This window comes from Cynoglossus semilaevis, chromosome 19 (genome assembly GCF_000523025.1).
Source record: "Cynoglossus semilaevis isolate Cse_v1.0 chromosome 19, Cse_v1.0, whole genome shotgun sequence".
NCBI lineage: Eukaryota > Metazoa > Chordata > Actinopteri > Pleuronectiformes > Cynoglossidae > Cynoglossus > Cynoglossus semilaevis.
Genome location: NC_024325.1, coordinates 2,869,229 through 2,893,521, shown reverse-complemented (window position 1 = coordinate 2,893,521; position 24,293 = coordinate 2,869,229). Strand labels below are relative to the sequence as shown.

The window sequence follows — 24,293 nt, the reverse complement described above, 5'->3', positions numbered from 1 at the left end:
ATCCATCCATCCATCCATCCATCCATCCATCTATCCATCCATCCATCCATCTATTGGGGATGTCCGATGTTATCGGCCCGATATTAGCATAACAATGTAATATTTGTAAAAATTGTTATTGGGTTTTTCTTCGATAATGAAAACCCAATAACGCAATGTCTGGTTTTGCCAAACAACATGTGCTCTAAAAATATTTTTGGGAAAAAACGATTGTATGTGAAAGTCACTAGATGGCAGCATTGCAGCCCATTTTATTAATCTATTTTAATAATCAGGGCGTTGTACGTAAAATGTCGGTGCCAGCAACTCAATACAGTGGTTTAGAAAGATAAATACATAAATATAACCAGACTCTTAATAGTTTTTTAATTAAGGGGAGGGGTAAAAAAACCTCTGTCCTCTAGGGGAGGTCATGGCAAAAAAAATAATGGAGAAACACTGCACTACCATTGCTACTACCATACCATCACTACCATATCGCTATATCAGTATGGATTGATAGCAGAATCGGAAATTAAGTCTTTGGTCAATATTGCTATATCAGATGTCGGCAAAAAGGTTAATATTGGACACCCCTACTATACAGTATATACAGTATATTGTGAATATACCAAAGTGACTACGAAATGCCAGAGTAGAATATTTATTTAAAATTCTTACATTTTAAAATTAAAATATTTTAAAGATTTTTTTAAATAAGTCATTCTTGGTTTCAGGTTAATGCTAACATGACACCATTAAACAAAAAAAGAAACTCCACTTTTGTGGTGCCATGATTGAATATAAGAGCAGCGGGGTGTTCATCATTCTCTCCTGCTCTGGTTCCCACCGTGATATTCATAATTCAATTAAAAGCTATCTGGGATAACACAATGAAGCCATTGAGATCATTCCCATTGTGGTTTTTGTGCTCCATAATTAACATCCCTATCTCCTGCCATGCCTGTTCAAAGAGAGCTTAGGCCAAAAGAAGGCCATGAGAACTCCATAAAAATGCAAATCCCAGTCACCTGTTTAATGCAAATCACTGCAGAGGTGAACTTAAATCTGCTGTGACTTAAACTTGCTCATGGAAATGCAGCCGTTTTTTTTTTATTTTTTTCCTATTGACTGGATGTCATTTGGCTTGTTAATAAGATGTTTTAATGTAGTGCAGCTGAGAGGCCAGTCATAAAGCTGGATATGCATGTGTGATCAGAATGTCACGTGACTTTTTCATTATTGTACTGTATACTCGGGCACCAGTACCTGAACATGTACGATGCTCAAACAGCATTCAGGAAGCAGTTTTATAGGCAAGTCCTTGAAGGCGTCCCACAGTAGTACTGTAAACCTTTTACAAGTGCTTTGAGTCCCTTTCCATTCACTGTCAGTAAAGCAGATTATCATACATTACAAAATGTGCAAAACAACGTATGAGCCTCGAACAGGAAGTATGGTGTTTCCAATTCACATATAAAGTCGCAACTGACAAAATAACAATCATATTTCATATTTAAATTAGTGCACATACATGATGGAGTAATCTGTCATCATTGTCGTGGTGTTTTGCTATATTTAACATTTACTGACTTATACTTTTATGTTAGTTAGTATAGTAAAAAAAAAGTGGAATGCAGAATTGATTGAAATATTATACAAAATATTTGCAACTGAGAAGTACAAGGCGATAATTTTTTCACCCTAGAAAAAAATGTGTTGAAATTCCAGACGGCATTAGAGAGATAAAAAGTTTTGAATTCCAAGTCTATTTTTTCAAATATATTTTTTACTTCATTTGAAAATTATAAAAATCAGATGTTTTTTGTTGTTAATTTTTAACAGGCTGAAGGTCACCAGTAAATGTAGTAATTTAAATATCCTCCTGTGCGTTCATGTTGTTTATCTCCACGTACTTTAGTAACCACACATAAAAAAAACAGTATTAGATTCATTGTTTTTGCTTATTTTTATTCACTCCAAATTGACCCCATGTGTAAATGTTAGTGTGAATGGTTCTCTGTTTGCAGCCCTGCAATGTAACGTTGAACTCACCACACCTTTGACCAATCACTGCTGATAATGCCCCGATCCCTTCACCCTGAAAAGCATCCGTTGTGTAACGCTGTGCTAACAGTCAGGCTGCTCTCAGTGCAGAAGAGCTGCCATTAGAAACAAACAGTGAGACTGAGCTGTGGTAACCTACTTCACAAGCTGCCCGGTATCCTTTAACAATCCATCATCACCACTTCAGCCTAAGTACTTCTGACCTTTAACACACTTACACACAGCAATAATTAAATTAGCATAATTTCCACGAGGGGCAAAATATTACAATAAATCTCAATTAGGTAAACCATAGTGTTTCACTTTCCACCTCTTAACGAGGACAGGCCCGGGGCTTTCTTGTCTTTTTTAATTTTTTTTTTTTTTTTAGAATGACCAATTTTTAACTGCAACATGACCAGGTGATGTCAAACCTCATTTGTTGTTTTGCTAACTGTAAATAACAGAGATTAGGCGGAGGCACAGTTATCCAAGTGAAATATTAATAACCGCCTGATGCTGAAACTATTTTGGTCAAATCAGTTTTTTCAACTTTTTCAGTGCAAATTCTTTTAAATCTCTAAGCATACTATATATATATATATTATAGTGTACTTTACATACATACAAAATCACAAACCTTCGCGACCCAAGTCAATAGATATTATTCGTAAACTCCTGGGAAACATGATGCGAGACGGCCCCAAAAAAAAATCTTGCGACCCACCTGAGGGTCGCGACCCAGTATTTGGAAAACAATGGCGTATATTATATGAAATATAATGTCATTATAGATAAACAATGACTGTATCAAGCACGCTACTTCTTACCTTAAGTTTCTTGACCTTAGTCGACTCTCGTACTCTCTTATTTTTCTGTTAATTTTTACAATTTTTTATGAAACATTTAAAGATAACTAAATGTTGTTATTATTAATTTTGTAATTTAAACAGGCTCAAAATATAATGTCAGTACAAAACCTGTTAAACCTTATCTGTTTTCTTAATTAGCCGCTGCTATGATTTAACAAAGAAAAAGCTTAATAAAAAAATGCTAGCCATGACTGTAAATGTAGTTGAATCAATGTTAATTTTCCACATAAGTAATTATGAACAGTAAGTTCAGTCTAATGTTGTGGTCGAAGTGACCTGAATTAACCTGCGTGTCAGTTTCAGACTACAGACTACAGTACCAACAGAGTATTTGTAAATATATGACAATTACTCAGAATATCTCATTATTTTCTGCCTGTGTCGTCAGAACAGACATCCTGCTGTAACTGACCTCCACTGTAATGATTTAACCCTTGTGTTGTCCCTTGGGTCCAGGTGACCCCACCGGTGCCTTTGTGTGTGTGTGTGTGTGTGTTACTTTACTGCACGACTTGTGCCAACTTTTCCTCATATTCATTCATACTCTGATTCTGGGACAAGATGCAAACCCGTTGCGAGGACGCTGGGTGTGTACAAAATGCGAAGGACAACGGGAGGTTAAAGTGCTGTAAAGTTCTTTGTTCTACCACATGTATTTTCCTTCTTTATTCAACACCAAAACTAGTAGAGGAAGTTTGGTGCTCCATTTTGCCAGTAGGGTCTCCAGTGGCTGATGGTCTTGTCTCCCACACCCACCGTGGTGGCAGGCAGCTCTGTTGTTTTCTTTCAGGTGTGTCTCAATGGAGACTCCAAATCACCAGTGAACCCCCCAGCCCCTCACACACTCACACAAACACACTCTCTCTCTTCTTCTTCTTCTTCCCGTAATCCTGCCTGGCGGACAACTACCAGACACGCCTGGGCCTTTTGCAATTTTTATGATAAAGGAGACCGCTGTCAGTTCTGTTCACTGCACGCTGTGTCGTTCCGTGATGCACTTACTCTAACCCGGATTTCTGTTGAAATATTGATAATCAAAAGGTCAGAGATTGCTTTTAGTCCTCCCCTGTGGCGCAATGCATGGCTTAGCGCTGCTTTTGCTCTCATTATATCATCACCGCCCAGACGGCACAGAACAGACTCTCAAAAACAGCAGCCAATGGCCCGTGTACAAAGTGATGAGCTTATGAGTGAGAAGGTCCGCATGGGTAGAGTGTGTGTGTGTGTGTGGGCATACCGACGCCTCTCACAAAATTCTGCTGCTTCTATCCCCGGTTACTTTTCTTCTTTCACAGTTGATAAAAAAGCATCGTAGAGTAGAAAAGTCAATATTATGTTGACAAGGACCGAGAGCGAAGAAAAGACTTTGACATGGGAATTACCGTGACTGAGATTTAGACAAACTATTCAATACAGCACAAATTCACATACTAAAAAATATATAAATATACGTATTTATCAATATATAAAATAAAAAACAAATATAATCTGTATTTATGTATATATAATACATTTATCTGGCTTTATATGTATACACATATATATTTAAATATATATTTATATATATATTTATGTGGTTGCAAGGAGGAAAACATTTTCAAAAAGCAAGTGCTCCTTTTGTGGGAAATATATGGCTATACACATACTTGGTCTTGGCATCAAACAATACCCCATTGGGGTATTATGGCAGTCCTCGGAATAAAGCCTGCAGCTTTCATTTAGATTCCAGGTCCTTTAGTTTTCACATCAAAAGAGCAGACAATGTTGACAAGACAATGTTGACGTCAAACCTCCATTAGGACATTACATGAATATTGGATAAATACACTCCATTACACGTTTTTCCTGACATGACTGGGAGGGACGTGTGCTCTGTGTATGTGTGTGTATGTTCTCCTCAGGATGAAGCTATTTTCTCCATGGCTTTTCTTCATTACATATTTACATGATCATCCATTATGGATCGTGATCTGATTGAAGGCGGGTATTCCCACTCTCACCTTGTGGTGAACTGCAAAATTCAGAAACCTTGTTTTTAGAAACACTGGTTTTGTTTGGCCACAAAAGGCATCTTTGATAAACCAAAACATTACTGTGCAGTACAACTGTTATTTACAACAGTAACAATAGCACTTCAAACAACCCATTGGGATTGTCATGGTTGGAAGAACACGCAGGGCCCGGCAGACTGGAGTCAGTCGGGGCCAGGCTGAAGTACAAAATCACAAAAAAGAGGGTCGGGGGTCAAAAACCTGCCGGGGTTAAGACACATGGAAATTAATAGGAAGTTAAATAGGAAATAGGAGTTAGCAAGACACAGGTGCAGATGGCTGGGTGATCACAGTGCAGGGAAACACAGTTGGCAAGGGCAGGTTGACGAAGGAGAGAGTGGAACAACCGTACAAGTTGGCAAGGGCAGGTTGACGAAGGAGGCGTGGGCACACGAAGTAGAGAGTGGAACAACCGTACGATGACGATTTTGATTAGCGATTTCTGAAAGTTGCAGCATTTTGTTGTTGGATGTTAGATTGAGCCATCAACAGTATAGTTGCCATTAAGGCTGCAGTGTCACATGACCTCAACCAACCTCCGGTATGGGGACTTGGTGGTATAGCACCTTAGAGCCTTCTGGTGGCCCGGCAGGGGATGTATTTGAAAATATATGTTCTCCCTCGAATTTAACCACAGACTGAGCAGGTTCTAGAGTTAGAGTTTTACAAACTTTGTTTGGTTTTTTTTTCTGCAGCGATGGTGCTTTTTCGACTGTGGACTAGTTTACTTGAGTGTGAACCGCTAGGAGCAAAGTAGCACCTCATCCTTTCCTCTCCCTGCACCTCTGGTTTGCAGGATCATCCTCACATTTATGCCTGCCTCACATTATGTCTCTAGCCTCCGGACCTTGATGTGAGAGTTTGTGTTTGTGTTACTGTCGATGATGTCTTACTGCAGACAGGTAGCCCAGGGTCAAGGAAGTTCCCTACAGAATATGAAAATGAGTAAACCGGATGATGTCTCAATGCACAAAGTTGTGACCTGTTTTTTTACCACCTGACTTCACCAAAGTGATACTGAACTGCTTAATAAAGCGGCGAATATGAGTTAACCAATGTTTTAAATACTACTTGCCAATCAAAGATAGTGTTGGGTTTCGTTTTTTTTATTTTTTATTTTCCTGCAGTGTTATCTGTGGGCTTAGTCACCACTGTGTCTTATATGATGTCGGTACAAACTGTGCTTTCAGCATTTCCACAGAAAAACAACTCGCACAAAACCTATTTTCGCCATGTTTTTTTCTCCCAAATTTGAACAGCTAAAATCCGAATCCTGCATGGATTCATGGAGTAAACACAACTCCAGGCAAGAAACACATTTCTGGACTCCTGTAAACTCTCTGTTTTTCTATCAACAAACCCTAAATCCCTCCTCTAACACATAATGCCAGATACTGCATTCTCTCTGTGTGCCTCTCTCTCTCTCTCTGTCCACATCTTTTTTGGTCTGTCCCCGTCAGATCTTTCTTCTCGCTACACTGACAGCCATCGTTTTAAGATCAACACAAATCAATACATTGAACCCACAGCAGCGGTCGTCCAGATGCTCAGCTACGTTCACTTACAAACTGCCCTCCAGTCACCTCATCACTTTTTTCTAATCCTTACTCTCTTTTTCTATTTCTCCTTTATTACAATTTTAACAAAAAATTCAAACTACTGTGATGAACTGCTCTCAAAAATGCTAAATTTGTTTAGCAAAATAATACATACAGTAGATAAGCTCTCAAATACACAATTGTTATTAACAAGTCATGCAGTCATTCCAGTCCTCTTGACCAATCAAAGTGCAGGTTTTGTCATCAACCTACTAGCAAGGCAACCAAGATCTGGAATCAAACCCACAACCCACAATGTGTATGACCACTGCCCTAGCTGCCTAGCTAGTAATGACATCATTTGCTAGTTTCCATTGTAAAATAAAATAAAAAAATGAATCTAATCTGGTCATACATGAATGATAGGCTCTGTTGGTCCTATTCATTCAAGGTCAAGAGGTCAAGTTCTGCCTCCTATCTACTCTGGACTCCCTGCTCTCCTCTGTGATCTCCACTTCATCTCGTTCAGACCTGGCATCTCTCCTCTCATTCCTCTCCTGCCAACACTCCCTTTCTTTGTTTACTGTCTGTGTCTCCCCCTCCTCCTCTTCCTCCTCCTCCTCCTCTTCCTCCTCCTATTCCTCTCAGAATAATGGCAGCCTGTTGTCAACACCACACCAACTCCCCTCAGAACTGACCGCAGAACGGGGCCATAGCAGCACTGACGCCGAACAATCTGCCACTGTTCCTCTGCTTACATCTCAGTCGTGTGTTAAAAGCCCGTCCTTCTTTTGTTCTTCATGTTGTCAGGTCTGGTGCTTTTTAAACAAATATATTTATATATGCAGTCTTCACTTAGTCTGTGATTTTCTCAAAGTAAAAAAAAAAAATCTTCTCATGCTGCCTGTTGGCTCTGACATACCTTAAGGCGAATCATCATTTAAACATTAGTGCTGTCACTTCTACTGGGGAAAGTACATTATTCAGTAAGCTGGTCCATATGTGGCGCTGTCCTTATCTGCAGGAACTCAAGGTCAGGTGGTTTGAATGTTTGTTGCGCTCACACAGTGGATGCTTGTGATAAGTCATTTGCGAACAAAGCAGTTCCAAGACCTGCCGCTAGGTGGTATGATATTTTTACCTTTACTTTGTGAAGTAATTACTGCATATATGCATATATATAACTTGAAGTTTAAAGTTTAAATTATTTATGAACTAACGTACCGTTAATAAATATGTGCGATAAATTAATTAAGTTTTTCACATAGTGCAGTTAATCGCAATTATTAGCATGATTACATGTATTACATCAATGTAGTCTAATAAGTTGCATGTGTACTAGTCGATGAATACTCTCTCACACTACTCTTACGAGTCCAGTTAAGACTCACAAAAAACTATGCAAAAAACTACCAAATACACAAATACTGAAGTACTCCAATAATGTATTTGTAAGTTATTCTACAACAAGGGTATTACAGTAATACACAATGTAGAAAACTCCAGACAAAACATCTCACCAACAAATACAATACAACTAAACCAAAAATGGTTTTAAATTAACTATTTACCCAGTTATAAAAAATAGTCTATTGTACATGATCAAATATTCTTCAAACTTCAAACAGGAAAAAAAAAATTTCATGTTTAAACCACAGTCTGATAAGTGTCTTTATACTTCTCTGTGAACAGACTCTTTCATTACCCAGATGAACTGCGCCACCCTCTTGTTTTGTCACACTGCGAAGGTTATTCCTTTCATTATGTAATATCCCATAATTTGGTAAGTCTTTGTTCATCTCACCTTAATTGGATCAAAGTGATTATAATTGGTCCATAAAAGGATTTTTCTTCTTTCACCCGTGTCATTGAATGTTAATGGTCGAAACAACCCACCAGCTCTGGCATTGTCAGGTCCAGGCTATAATTATCTAAATACATTATTACTAGTATTTCTGTAAAAATGTTCTGTCTCTACTTCACAATTCACTACCAAAAAAACAACATATATTCAGGGCATGTGTTTGTACGACACATGATAAAAAGTAAAAAAAAAGAAAATTTTTAAAAAGTTTTCAGTTAACTTTTTCGTTCACTTATTGTTAGTATAGTATATACTATAGTATATATTACAGTATTTATAAAGAGAAAAACACGAGCGTATTAGAAAATCTCCATGATTAATGAAATATGATTTGACAAAACATCACTAACAAGAGGTGTTTGTGCGTTTTTTTCACTTTCATAAATCATCAAGCGAGCCAGATTGAACCCTCCTACGGGCCGTTTTTGGCCCACGGGCTGTATGTTTGACATCCCAGGTATAGAGGAACACAAAGTTATGTAAATCAATCACATCTAAACTTCTCCTAACATATAAACATTTTCTACAGTTTCACTGCAGCATAATAAAGGCATAGTTACAGTTTTTTTTTCTGTGTAATAATAATAACGTCACCTTAAATCTCACACAAATGTTTTATTTAATTATAAATGAATTTATATTGTCGAATATAAATACAATATAATACTACAGTGCAAACAGCGGGTACAAAATATTTTTTCTCACATTGATTTTTTGATGATTTTTTTTTTAATTTACCTCAATGGCAAAATGAAGTCATTACTGACATCTAGTCACCGGCCAAATTTGGGGGGATTGCAGACCGGAAGTGGCCCCTGAGCCAGGGGTTTGCCAACCACTGCACTAAAAGAATAAAGATTTACTGTGTATAACCAATAATGAATGATTTTTAGTAGGTTTATCTTCCAATGTTCTCTTTGTTGTAGACTGTTTGCTAAGTCTATAATGGTTAGTAATAATCCCCCTCTAAATGGAGATAAAGGGTTTGACTTGAACCACCATAGCTGTGTGACTGCAGCATACAGCAGCAGCAGCAGCAGAGGCAGCAGAAGCTTTTACAAGTAGTAAGAGAAGATGTAGCCTCTTGATCTCGTGTCTCACACCTTTGTGCCTCCACTCCATGGCCCCTCACCCTGCGGGGCCTATTAGTCATCTCGGCCGTGGGAGGGAGGCCGTCAGGGGTGCTTGGTCTCTGTTCTCCTAAAGCCCTGCAGAGAACGGAGCTGCAGGTGTGGTGTCAGCAAAAATACACCCTATACTGTAGAGAGATGTATAAATAGAGAGATAAATAACAGGAGGCGAGAGCGAGATGAGGCGGAAGATGGATCGAAGGGATTAAGATGTTGTTGATAATAAACAGGAAGAGGGCGTCGTGGGAACCTGGTGGGAAAACTTCTGCAGCTAGAGGAAAATCTGTACTTCTGTATCATAGTTACACAAAAGTGAGCGGCACAAGCGAAGCTCGGTTTTCAGTCTCGCGTACGCTTTGTTTGCACGTTGAAATGAAAATCCAGCCATGGCCTTGAAGACAGAAATATGAAGAATAGCTCGCTGCTTTCGCCCCAAAGTGGCTAAACCTTACATATTGTCATGGAGCTCATGGATATTGTGACTATTGTTATGTAGTATGTAGTATTGTTGCATATGTTTGTGAGAAACATATGCTTGTATGTAGGTGTTAGATAATCTCTCCAAACAATCATAGAAATCTACAGGCTAAGTCAGGCAAACTAAGGCCCAGGGGCCGGATGTGGCCCGTTCAGCTTTTAATCCGGCCCCCCAAACTTTATTATAATATAATTTATTTATATTATCATTATACTTCTGTCTTTTTTCCACTGCAATACTCACGTTTCTCCAATAGATGGTGTAGAAAATGTCATTTATTTAAGTTCACACGAACGCTCCATCTATCTGCTCCTGACTCAGCCCCGTTGTTCAATTTTAGGACATTTGTGGCCCGCGAGTCAAAAAGTTTGCCCACGCCAAGCCTTTTCTTAGCTGCTAAATTTTTCTTCGAACCATGGTTTATACTTCAGGGATTTAAACATTTTTTGGGGGAATTTAGAACAATCCTTCAACTTTATTTCATCAGTAACTAACCAGTACGTTTCAAAGCTAGAAGAGGAGATGTTATTAAAATAAAATAAAAAATACTGTTGTGTGGCCATAGAGGGCACCAAACCATAATCACAACTAAGGCAACAAAATGGCAAAGTAAGCTAGTTTATATGATGTCCTGGTTTCAGGTCTCCACTGAATTCCTCGTCCGTCCCCAGGGGAGGCGCTCCTCCCAGTTTGAATACCACTGCTGTAAAAAACTACTTTTTTTTTTTTCAGTATGTAGAGCAGGTACTGGCAATATTCTAGCTGAGAATGTATACATTATGTTTTTACTTCAGTCAGACAAGCACACGAGGGTATAGAATTATACAACATACACTAAATACATTGTCTGGGTCAAGTTAGAAACCACTAAGTACAATGTAAAACTCCTTCCTTACATGGCACTGTTGTATATTTTATCATATCATCACCTGACAGCAGCGCAGCGACAGTGCACAACACATTAGTACGACAGTAATGTTTACTTTAATGCAGTTCCAAATCAGATACTACTAAACATTTACCGCAAAATAAATACACTGAGGAACCTTTGAAGATTGTTGTTCTCACGGATGTGGCGTAAAACATCTATTTATATGTCTTTTCCTGATATAATTGTGTTTGTGGTTTTCTCATGTTGATGCAATTCCTCCTTTTGCCCACACACAAACAGCCGTGGCTGGAGTTAAACCACTCTGTCAGATGCTCCAGCTTTTCTTCATATCTAATTATTAGGCAGAGCCTGGAGGCTGCAGCATTATTCATTATTATACAAGAGGAAACATTGCCACCCTCCTAAATCATTTTACATCCTGCCGAGACGACAGCCCGCTGAGTGGGACTCAGATTCTTGTCATTGCATGACCATGAGACTGACAGCAGAATGGTGTGAATTCCATTTCCATTTCTTTCTCTCTTTTTTTCCCCCCTCTCTGCTGTTATCTTCACACCCTGTGGGCAATAGCACTTTAGGTTTCCCAAAAGAGATGGTGCTGCATCTGTTACATAAACACTGACTATGGCATTTAATCAATGTGGCTTACAATCAGCTGTTTACTCTGAGATTCTTCTAAACAACGATGTGTAGCCGATGGCATGAATCAGGCGACGCTCAGATCAGCTCAGTCGGTAGTGTTGAGAGAAAATAGGAATTTAAGCGGATAATTCGAATGAGTTGTCATGAATGTTGAGATTATTCTTTATAAGACATCATTATATGAAGCGACAGGGTTGTTAAGGTAGCGCATTATTAAATTACAATGATTATTTTTGGTTTAAAAACCAATGAAAAAAAGAAATTCCCATTTAAGCTTCTTTGATTTTGCACAGCTGAGGACTAAAATCTAAATTTAAAATGTTTTTTTTTTTTTTGACAGTTTTAGCAAAAAAGTCTGATTAAACCCACTTGGAACTAATAATTACTAATCATAAAATTTTGAGTTTATCAAAAAATGTATTTTTCTTGAGAATTTTCCATATTAAAAGTTCTGAGTCTTGGTGGGAAATCAGATCAAAACATTTTTTGATTTACTCTTGTATAGTTCTGAGTCTTGGTGGGAAATCAGATAAAAAACATGTTTTGATTTACTCTTGTATGTGCTAAGAAAGTAGCTGAATGTATTCAACAGTGAGTAGTATAAGAAATACTTGGGTGTGACGTAGTCTCTCACCGGTCACTGCAGTCGTTGCAGGGAGAAATACAGAGGAACCCCTGTGTACTGAATCACGTAGAAGCCCTTTGGAGCAGCAGCATCCCCAGCTCTCACAGGTCATTTCTTCAAGAGAGGTGAGGCTCCTGGTAGAGCGGCCGCAGATAAAGGAGGATCAGAAGATCAATACGGACCCATCAGCAGAACCAGCCAGATGAGCCCTGTGACATTTTGTCCAAGGCACAGACCAAATACCCTCCGTTCTGTGGAGGCCCCTCCAGCCTCTCTCTCTCTTTAATATGACCGTCTGACACCTTCAGGGTTTTTACATTTGTATTTCTGTTTCTTTTGTCTAAGAGTTTTTGTTTGTTTGTTTGTTTGTTTTGTTTTTTAGCATATTTTTCATTTCTCTAATTGGCTTGAAATTCGGAAACATCTGCTCAGTCTGTATGATGCGATTTAAATTTAATTTATGGCATCCACTTTGTCTACCAGACCAACCTTTTTATGTAGAAATGTGTTCTTTTGAAAAAAAAAAAAGAAAAGAAACTATTTACATTTCAGAGACTGAGCCTGAAGTGTAAATACCATTTGGGTTCTATGTTGGGGGAAAAAAAAGAGCGTAGCACAATTATGCTATTGCAGCAGAAATTCAGCAATATTGTTGAGCTTTCATGTGCTACGTTTCATGAGCAGTAAACAGAGTTGCAAGTACAAAAAGCTTCATTTGTGATTTGACAACTCTGACACATACTACGTCTCATACAGAATGATGCATACCTACCTGAAACCGACTCCACACAAGATGTAATCTATCACCAAGACCACAGGGATGTCTTTACATGCCTGTCATGATGTGCTGGGTCGGCAGGTTTTTTTTTTTTTTTTTTTGCCCCCTAAGGTCAGATTCTGTCAATTATTCCAAGGGGGAAGAAATAACAGTGCAATTAATTTCAATCTTTGGCATGACGGCAATACCACATGGTCTTTTTATGCACTTGTGATGCATCAATAGTTATTTTGCCATGCAAACTGTAACAGAGTTGGCTTTTTAACTTCCCTCATCACTGCTAATATACAGTATGTCTTCAGGTCTGGTATAGTATGGTATGGTATGGTACGGTATCCTACAGTATGGTATGGTGTAGTATGGTATTGTACAGTATGGTATGGTATCATACGGTACAGTATGGTATGGTATGGTATGGTATGGTATGGTATGGTATGGTATTGGTAGTATGGTATGGTATGGTATGGTATGGATTGGCGCCCAGAGTGTTCCAGTGGTTTGACTTTCATCTGCCACCTGAAGGCTCTGTGCTTTAGAGCACCAGGGTTAGCTCAGATACATGTAGCATTCACAGTGTGTTGTCATCGGCGTTTATGCCCTTGTATTTACTCAATCTTACCTTGCATCAATGGGGGCTGTTTTCCATTGATATTCTAGCTCAGCCTGTGTGTCAAAAGCAGTTTGTTGAGTCGTGCTGCACAAGGCACACAGCGTTTGACAGTGTGTCTTTGAATTTAATTACCTACAGCTGCTTCAGAGCAAATAGAATGATCTGTAGGATCAGCAGATGTGACAAAGCCTTGCTTGGACCGGCCCGCCCCGACACGAATGCTCGTGCACGCGCAAGCTGCACCTCTGTTCTCACATGAGATAAATTTAACAATAGAGGAAGAAGAACAGATGAGGGAAGGAAGCACAATTTTAAGCTGCTTGCGAGAAAGAAAGGAGAAAAAAAATCACTCTCTTCTGAAAAGGTCACACTTTGATATGCTGGAGGATATGGGACTGATGCTTCTGTTGTTGGATCACAGGGGTTGATAACGTGGTCATGGAAGAACATTTGCCCTGTTGATGTGGGACTTCACATCAGCACGGCCGTTCCTCCGGTTTAATTAGTAAGCAGCTCAGCTTTGTGCTTCTGTGAGGACAGAAAGTTTATCATAAGACAAGAAAACCCACCCCCCGTTATAGAAATTAACACAATGTGGATGTGAATAAAAGCTGCTGTGATTGCCTTTATGTGTTTATGGTGCTTGAAGAGGTTATTAGAAAGTCATTAAAGCATATTTTCCTGGTTTAGAATATGAGCAAAATTATACAGCCTCTGCTTTCTCTCTCTATTCATGCATTTGAATTTCTGGTGTGCATGTTTGACTTCTCTGTTCTGTATGTCAGTGATCCCCAACCGCCGGGGCAGGGACCAGTACTGGACCATGGAGTGTTTGGTATCAGGCCAACCAGAAAATATAAATATAAAATCACATTAGTCTGAATGGTATTTTATTTTGAAAGCTTAAGCACCGAGGGAGCAGTGTGCAGTGAACGCACCTCAGTGATAACTTGGCAGCTGGTGGACTCGAACCTTCTGGACCTAAGTATGCTTCTTTAACCACAAAGCCAACACTGCCCCGTGATGCAGAAAAAAAAATGTTCCCGCAATTCTTTAGGCAGTTTCTGTGTCCTTACATTATCACAGTCTTGGATGAGAGATGGACAACATTTTAGTTTCTCCAGTCAAATAGCAAAATACAGCTTTTTGATCATTTGTCTGGGCCTCCACATATGTCATCATCCAAAAAGAAGTTGGTCGTTGTAACCAAAGGGTTAAACCGTCCTTGTTTGTCCAAAAAGGTCAGTTATCGTCCTCCTGCTCTCTGAAACCCATGTTTGCTCATTAGCAGATGACAACAGTCGTGCCATGGGAAACTGGTTTGGGAAATCACTTTCACACTGGGAAAATGCTAAGTCTCAATTTCCCTGGAACCCAGCAGAGCGGAGCTAACTGCCAAATTGGTATTGACAAAGGGACTGAGAAAAGAGACTAAGACAAAACACACAGACAGAAAGGAGGAGGAAAGACACACAGAGATCCGCACAAGCGAGAACTATAGTTAGAATGCGAGGCTCAAAACCAGATGGTCAAACTGGTATTGTCTGTGGCACCTCTGAGCGCTTGAACTTCCCAAAGCCATTTATAACCACAGTGAAGGCAGCTAAGACGGGGAGGCTTATCAAATGACATTTTCAGCCTCTTAAGCAAGCCACAACTGCAGGCAACACGGTCGGAGACAGCCGAGGACAAAGGACTTAGGACAGGGATCAACAGCAGCTCGAGTGCTTAGTTAAATGTCACACATTTCAGCCGCAATTGTTTCTGTTGTTTGAGTAACTGCTGTTCGTGTATTTTTCTTTTTTCTTTTTTTTTTTTTTTTTTGTAATTCCGAAATGCAAAAGGGCAAGAAGGAAGCTACGAGAGAGGATACAAAGACGGAGAAAGCCAACAGTGGATAACTGCTGTGAGACGCTCGTAGCTAATCATTTAATCTCTGGCACTTGGAGAATACAAGCAAACTTGTAATTCTGCCGACCTTGACGTGAACCACGGGGTCGCCGGGGAGCTGGGTCGTTTTGCATTCCCTGCAGATGCACTGCAGAAAAACGCGAAACAACTGTTGAAGTAGATAAATAGAGATGCAATTAAATTCTTTCTGGCCCCGCCCACAAACACACACAGCTTATTAACTTTTTTCGGGCAGTGGAACATTATCGGAAATGATTTTGAATGACTGAAATTGTAACCTAATTTATTATAGTTTCAGTGAGTATTTGTTCTGGCACTTTTTCTTAGCTTTTGTCAATAAATGGCTCCTGTTATCGTTTATGTTTAGCCATAGTCTGTTAAGGAATGATAATTGGCATTTCCGCAGCTAATCCCCACGTTAATGGACTAATGAGTAATTAGTCTGTGTGGCAAAAACAGATGCCTTGAAAAGGTGACAAGCGTATGTTTGTAGGAGTTTGGGTGTTTGTGTGCATCTGTGTTCTTTGGTGTGTGTGTGTGTGTGTGTGTGTTTCTGTTGGCAGCGGAGTTGCTTTTATATAATTAAGGCACTTCTGTCCTCCCAACAACGCCACATTAGCTCTGTTATTGAATATCCTTGGTGTTTAAATATGATTACTCTCCAGACAAATTTAATTTCAGTTTTCAGCAGTTTCACTTTAAAAGCTCGGGGGCTTTTTGTTAAACCAGTGTGGGTTTTTTAGTTTATTCCACTGAGGGATAACAGAGCTGACCTCCTCTCAGAGTCTCAACCTCAAAACAACGCCAACTTAATGCCTACTAAGTGCTACTAGGGATTTTTCAAAATGTATTTCTACAGCATGCGATACCAGCACAGCCGTTGCTGTGTGTGATAAATCAAACCTCTGTAAAGTGTGTTATGAGCCAAAACTTCTTGTTGTTGTTTTTCTTTTTATAAGATAGACATTCAAATAACTAAAATGTGTCTATTCTTGACGTGTCTGATTTTTTTTTCTGAGAGGTGACGGACAATGTTTAAATTGGACAGAAGGACAACATTTTGCTTTTCACAAGACAAAAAAAAACAAAAAAAACAAATACACATATAATCTGACTCAATTTTCAAAGCACTCAGTATTCTCACAATTTTATTTTCAACCTTAAATGTTTGTTGGAGAGTTTAACCTTCAACTGGACATAGCGTCACTGCTTGTGCTTTTTTTAGGTGCCATATTTTACCATCATGAGCCGAACCCCTCAAAAGCCCATAACGTCCATCCCTAAAATTATTACAAGTGTGGAGGAAGTGGTTCAAGACCCCAGAGTGGGAAAAGATCAATTCAAAGTGGCAGGTTGTGCTGGATCTGCAGCTTTTGGAAACTCTTTAAGAGCAAACAGATTAAATCAGTAGGAGAGATGTCGCCGTGTCCCCGGCAATGAGCGGTGATGGTAGAGATGCAGGCGTGTTGAGTGATCATTTGTGCGAGTGAAAGTGTTTGTGGGGCCCTCCGCGGTTTAGAGTTTATCGATTCTGATTCAGTTATTGATACCACCTATACATTCCATTACTTATTGGTTCTCTCATTGACTCAAAATATAGTGCAATAGGGTTTGTTGGCAATAACGCTTTAAGGTGTCAAACATGTTAACTAAAAATTGTGGTTATCCGCTTATGCACATTTGCGAGCATGAAACGTATCTTGTCAATGGCTTCGGGGTTTTTGTTTGTGAAATGCAACCATACTTTCACACCGTATTGTAAACGCATGCGTGTGACGACATTGCGTGTATACGTCATTAAGCAAAAGCATCAATGGTATCGTCAGGCAGAATCTTTAAGTCAGCAGACTATAGATTCCAAGCTAATGGACTATTGGAAACCCAGTTCACCGTGTCCCCGTCCTTAGCTCACGATGTTGCATCAGGATGGAAGTCGCACCAGAAGTAGCTAACAGTTAAAAGTTTATAACGTATGTAAAGTTGGCACAGGTTGTGACTTCTGCATTCAGATAATTAGTCAAACTGGAGAGCATGTACGTGATGTCTCCAAATTCTATGTACAGCTGTGCAAATGCATACGTGTGTGAGAGTGTGGAGAGGTGTTAATCAGGATAACTGGCTGCGTTTGTTAGACAGTTTTTACTGCTCCTCGTTAGCACCATCTTTAGCTGTGAGGAGGATTCTCAAGATTACACTTCTATTTCTGTTACATACAATAACTCAGAGGAACGGTGTTGTAAACATGTTCGTGCTTGTTGTTCGATTCCTACCTTTGTCTAGACTTGTAACTAAGTTCATTTGTTTTGTTATCATTGCAGCCGTTTCCAACCCGGACGAAGATCCCTGTCAGAGGACCTACTGCGGACGAGGTCGGCAGTGTGTAGTGATGGCAGATACCGGCCGCGCCGAGTGTGTCTGTCAGGAGAAATGTCGACCCTCATTTGTGCCGGTGTGTGGCTCCGATGGCAGGTTCTATGAGAACCACTGCGAGGTTTACCGCACCGCCTGCCTAGAGAGGAGACGGATCTATGTGGTGCACAGCAAGGACTGCTTCTTCAGAGGTACAGCTCCACTCTTCCACTGAAAACACCGCTGTGTTTGTCTGTTTAATATCCGAAAACAACACTTCCGGACGTGCCGGCAGCAAATGTTAGTAGTAATTCTTAGAAAGACAAATCTCAACCATCATCTGACATGTGGTTGGCAAATAAATCTAACCTGATCTGATTTAATCTATAATAAAACAATGTAAAAACAAAAAATAAAATAGGTCGCTATATGGATAATTTGATATCAATCCCAAAAAAGTGCTGACTCGTAGGCCATCATCATCATGCTTTGCTGTGTATTTTCCCCTAAATTGAATTAGAAATCTTAGTTTTTCGTTAATGAATAATTTTTTTAATAAATCCTACATTTTATCCATCGGTTTACTAATGCTAACTGACATTTAACTAACATTTTGATCAAAAGGGAATCTCAGTCTTTGACACTTCCTACACATGTTTTCATTTCTCATATCGTCATTTACTTGGAATATACAAATATAAGAGGAACTTGATGTTGGCAGTTTCCTTAGTTTGTAATTGCATTTCTGAATATGGCAGTGCTCAAAAAAGCTAAGGGAAATTAGTTTTAAATAAGTTTCTTCAGTCAGCACCGCAGGTCACAGGTATTTGTTTATTTGAAATGAGGAACACGGGCGCTGATCTAGACGACCCATTCTACCTTGATATCTGAAAGTACGAACACTCCTTCCCGGTGAAAGAATTTTTATGTATGCACACACTCTGACCTCTAACACTCCGCTGGTCTGCACAGCTTCTGCCGCATCAATATTCTGGCTCACACAAATCAGCATCAGGTTACTGTGGATCGCCCGTTCTCTATGGTAAATCATTACGATGTTCACTGCTCGCTATCACTCATTAGCAAAAAGCCTCCCACAGCTGCTCCCCAACTCCCACCCCGACGCTCAGTCACTTCATCATGGCTTCGATTTAATGTTACCTGTTTACTCTCACATATGCACACATATACCTCTACTCACATTCATTATGATGGTGTATGAGAAGCGTAGGTCCTGTCACGGCCTCCTTTAACCTGTTTTCAATATCAGATGATCATAATTACCCCTCAGGAATCCTGAGGGTAAATATGAGAGGGGTAACTACAAAGAAAATATTGAGTTTCTGTTTTAACAGTAAGCACAGACTTATGTTGTGCTTGTCCTTTGTGTGTTTGTCACTCTGACTTCCTACTTTTGCTCTCCACATTCCATCAATTTAAAAAAGCTATTCTTTTAAAATAAATATGAATCCTCTTATTTATCTTTGGGTCATTTGGAAAACCAAAATGTTCTGCTTTAAACTTGGACTTTCTACTTCTGGTCGTATTTAATGGTTTTACTCTTATGTGTTAAAGGCATGGGTTCTTGGTCTTGTTATCCACGAATGACTCCCTGCTGTTGTACTTCCGGAGCAGATTCTTCTCATAGAGGCCATAGGGTGGAATTACTTGGTGTTTTCCGTATGAGTGGCAATATTTAATGATTATGTCCAATTGTAATCTTTATCTTCACAGCTACAAGTCACTTTTCACACATTAAGTAACATGTAGCTAGGGCAGGCGTGGGCAAACTTTTTGACTCATGGGCCACAATTGTCCTAAAATTGAACGGGGGGCCAGGTCAGGGCCAGATAGATGGAGGGTTTGTGTGAACTAAAATAAATGACATGTAAAAGTCACGCATAAAGGCTAAAATGCTAAAATGCTTTTATCATTTTGTATGCCATCTATTGGGGAAACGTGGGTATTGCAGGCAAAAGGAAGAAGTATAATTATAATATAAATAAATGATATTATTTAGAAAAGTTTGACATGCCAGATCGAGGGTTTGTGTGAACTAAGATAAATGACGTAAAAGTCATGCATAAAAGCTAAAAATAAAAATAAAAAATGCCCCCAGGCCTTAGTTTGCCCATGCCAGAGCTAGGGGACAAGAGGGGATGGAGGACATTTGGGTGGACGGCTGAAGCCATGTCCAGCTGCCATTGAGAAAAGACAGGATAAAACCATGAACAGTTCCCCAGTCCATCATAGAGGCTCACAAATCAAGAAAAAAACTATTTATGTTCACTTTTATGGTCAATTCAGGTTGCACATTTGACATAATCGCTGAAAAAATCCACTCACATATGGGGAGAATATACAAATTTCAGGATTTGAACCATTGATCTTTTTGTTGTAAGGCAACAGGACCACCACCGTATGCCAGATTGGTTAGTTCTCTAGACCAGATCTTACCAAACATTTCCATGCAACTTTCTTATCTTCCCTCCAATTTTGTGAGACCCCATTAGTGGACCAAGGGGGCCCACAGCCCCCACTTTGAAAACCACTGCTATAGAATACATAGTGTTCGTTATGAACGGAGCCAACATTGTCCATAATCCAATTTTTGACCAAATGAAGCAGCGATTAGAAGTAATATAAAGTTTTACCCCTTCATATTTTATCTTCTTTCTCCCCCGCCCCTCCCATATAGTCTTCCATCTTTTTTCTGGTCACAGCTTAAAGTGCCTGGAGATTATGAAATGTTAAACTAGAAAAAATATTCTTAAAACCAGTGTGAAACCCACAAGCTCACAGGAAACTTTCTTCCCTTTAGCCATGTATTAAGTCACATGGCCAAAAAAGGATCTTTTTTAATTTTTATTTTTTCTTCTTTCAAATATGATAAACCTAAGAGCTTTTGCTGTAAAAGCCAATTTCCTTCAGCTCAGGGCAGTGGTCAAAGTCACTAGAATACTCTGTAAAGCCTACTCTTGCAGGCTTCGGTCCCATCGTCTCACGGTGAACAATTAGTTCCAATCCCTTCATGCTGGCAAAAGTTAGTGACTTTTATCTTTCATTTTAGCTAAAAGGCAAACTCGCTTGGTGCCAAACCCGGCCTGTTGAATTTGTCACAGAATATTTTACCGGCAGCTCCTTCTAATTCCTCAACTTTGGTCTGTACGTTTACCAGTGTGGGTGTGTGGATATTCGTTCACACACTGCAGTGGCTGTAGCTAATATCGGTGGAATACACTCTGAAACTAATTATAATAAATGTAATTTGAGTTGAACAAATCTTTATTAAGGTCATTATGTTGTATTTATTGCGAAAGGATAATTTTAGGGAGAAAAGGCTGAGTATTGAGGCATAGTTGTTACTAATATTTAGAACAATTTTACTCCATTTTTTTTTTTTTTTTGTTAGATATCAAAGTGCAGTTTGAAGTTAAAGCTAAGTCATGGAATCCATCTGTGGGAGGTCAAATGTTTCCCCACACCACAGCTTCTGACCTTATAGGACCCTCTGGGGTTTTTGCCTTTTCCTCCTGGTACTGCAGTAACTCCCTAAGTACACGAGCGTGCATCTGGGAATAGGGTTAATTAGACAATATAAATGTGAATGTCACTGTGAATTACTGCTTGTCTTTGTATGTTAAAGTGTGATATACAGGTGAGCGGTCCAGGCTCCGCCCCCTCCTGTTGACCTTTGACATCTACAGCAGGTTGGACTGTAAGACTCAATATGAGAATTGGATGTTAAAATGTACTTCCTTTTCAGGCCCATTCACAGATATTATATAAGTGAACCAATCAATAAAGGTTTCACAGTGACTCATAAAAACACAAGTAACATTTGGATCTCAAAAAGCATTTACAATAATCAGTTGCAGAAACATTTATTAGTACGTTATGGAGTATTTACTTCTATACAGTCTTACAGTTACAGCCGACCCTTCAATGCCCTCCCACCCCCCATTTTTCTGATTCTTTTCCCTCCACCAGACTGTAGGCTGTTGGTTCCTTCCTTGTACTTTTCTGATGAGTAGGAGGTTCTGAAAGGCGCTGCGGCTCAAGTTAACATCAGTGTCATTGGTTCAGGTCACATTGGGTTGACACTCATCTGTGTCACTGTTGACTCCCACATGTGACAGCTGACGTGTTGTCATTTGTCAGACACAAAAATAATAGTGAGTGCCTCCAGGGAAACAGAATGCTGTAGCACAGTGAGGGAAGTCAGCCAGTTCATCTGTGTATTCATTCTTAGATGGATGGATATAAATATGTATATATGGAGTACCAACATATCCAGGGATTGGGTTAAATCAAGGACCTGATCTTAAGCTCTTCTTTGTAGAATGATGTGCTTGTCTAGATAGATAGATAGATAGATAGATAGATAGACAGACGGATGGATGGATGGATGGATGGATGGACGGCTGGATAGATAGAAAGAACTTTATTAAACCCTCTTTATTAAACCATTTTTTAAGCGTGCCTTTCTAATAAAATAATTGGTTTTCCAGCTAGCAAGCTAAACCCTTATAATAATAGACTTTTCATTTAATTTCCTTACACGCAGTAATGCAGCAAGGTCAAAAGCCACGTAACCGAGGTACGAGATGAAGTTTTCTTCCAACCCTGTTAGGTTAATAGGTACTAATGTCAACTTGGGCAACCAGGTGTGACGATACTTCACATACGTAAACACACACAGAACACTTTGCCGCCTCCAGGTCTCCCTTGACAGCACTTTATTTGTTACCATGAGCTTATTAACGAGCGGTCAAACTACCCCCATCTTTCTTTTCACCCCCCGGCCCCCTTACCAACACATTTCTGCTTATTTTCTCCCTCAGCAGTCACATGGGCCCTACCTCATTAGGCCCACTTCTTTCCCCAAACATTCATTACGGTGGAAGTATTTGCCATAAAAATGAATGCCCTGTCCCAGAAAGAGACGTCCCCCTGTCCTGATCTGGTCCCTCTGCTGCATAACATCAGTCTCTCCTGTGGAAACCATTTGGTCCCGGTCAGTGTGGGGGCGGGACTTCGTCAAGGATACTAAATGTCCGTACGCAGTATATTAGATTTGGGATGTTATTGTCATATATTTGGCGATGTAGATATATAATAATACTAATACTAATTTGTAAGAAATCCCATTAATTGTAATTCTAAATAATCACAATTGCTTATAAAAATTGAAATAAACATTAAAAAATCTTAGCAGAACAATGTATGTGTTTCACCTATATATAATAATAAAAATAATAATAAAAATATAAATATAACAACAACAATAATACTACTACTAATAATAATAATTGTGATAGGTTAAATTTAGTCTGTTGTGTAGATTTTAGAATTCTGAAGTTAAGGCCAAGTTATACTTAACGTCAGTGTATTGTTTTTAAAAAGAAAATGCAATAACTACCGTTCCTCTGTCATTGTGAAATTCGAGCAAAACACAGACTGCGGTGATACAATTTTTTTTAAAATTGACTGATTCCTTTACTTTTTTAATAAGCCCCTGACTACTCGTGCAAAAAAAAGAGAAAGAAAAAGAGTTCAATTTCTGTGCGCCGCTCTCATCACAGCAGCACAGAAGATAAAATCTTTATCCAATATTACTGGGTGGAAAATAAATTAGTAAAGCCGCCTCACTTGTTGGCAGCAGTTAATGGCATTAAATGTCAAATGTGAGCATGGTTCTTCCCTGAAGTCTCAGAGGTAATAAGATTTGTGTAGCAGCGCAGCTTCAAAGTTCCTGACTTCGTGTCAACAGCTGGCTGTCACTGAACGTCTTTAACCGACGATCTGCCGTGGAACTTGGCTTCAAATGAACTCATGTTTGACACGATGCAGGGATTGCGAAGGTGACTGTCCTGAATTATGGAATGGATTAGTTTGATATCAAAATATGTATTGTGTAAAATTGATCAATTTGCATTTAAAAAGCTGAAGTAGTTTTAAGGCCTAAAAAATATATCTCTTGTGAGATATAGATATATAAATGCTCTTTGAGACTCAATGATATCGACTTATTTGTACAAACGTTAAATAATTTTCCCCACTTCCGTCTTTTTACTGCAATCTCCTTTTTTATTTGTTGTTTTGATACAAATATGGATTATAAAAGGAGGTGAAAACTATTGCAGTGATAATGTCTCAGTTTCTGCATCATTAGACCAGAAAATAAAGCAGAGATTTAGCTAATCTTTCCTGGCTTTAAAAGCTGTAAATACATTTTTACAGATAATAGAATATTTTTTAAAGAGCTGTGTCGAAAATCTTCGGTCTGTAGTTTATTAACATATGTAAGAATGAACCATAAATACACAATAAAAATGATTAAAAATAGATTTTTAAATAAATGAATGCTCATAATTTTACAGGTAGATTTCCCACAGAAAAAGACACCCAATATGTTCTATTAAAAAAAAATTTTTTTTTAATTCGTGCCCTTTAGATCATTGACTCGTTTTCACCCAAATGCTCTGAGGCATAAACAGTTTAACTTCAGCTTTTGACGCACGTCGC

At 39.0% G+C, this 24,293-nt stretch overlaps 1 protein-coding gene across 3 annotated transcripts in view; it reads left to right on the top strand.

The window, feature by feature from the left end:
• fstl4 (follistatin-like 4) overlaps positions 1 to 24,293 on the top strand; it is a 157,418-nt gene that overhangs the window by 57,733 nt on the left and 75,392 nt on the right. For all 3 annotated transcript variants that reach the window (XR_003052833.1, XM_025065435.1, XM_025065434.1), the window contains one exon: positions 17,735 to 17,977. Coding sequence is in view for 2 of the 3 variants with exons in the window: in XM_025065435.1 (XP_024921203.1) it covers positions 17,735 to 17,977 (243 nt within the window). In the remaining variant the exon portion in view is untranslated. The remainder of the gene's footprint in view (positions 1 to 17,734; positions 17,978 to 24,293) is intronic.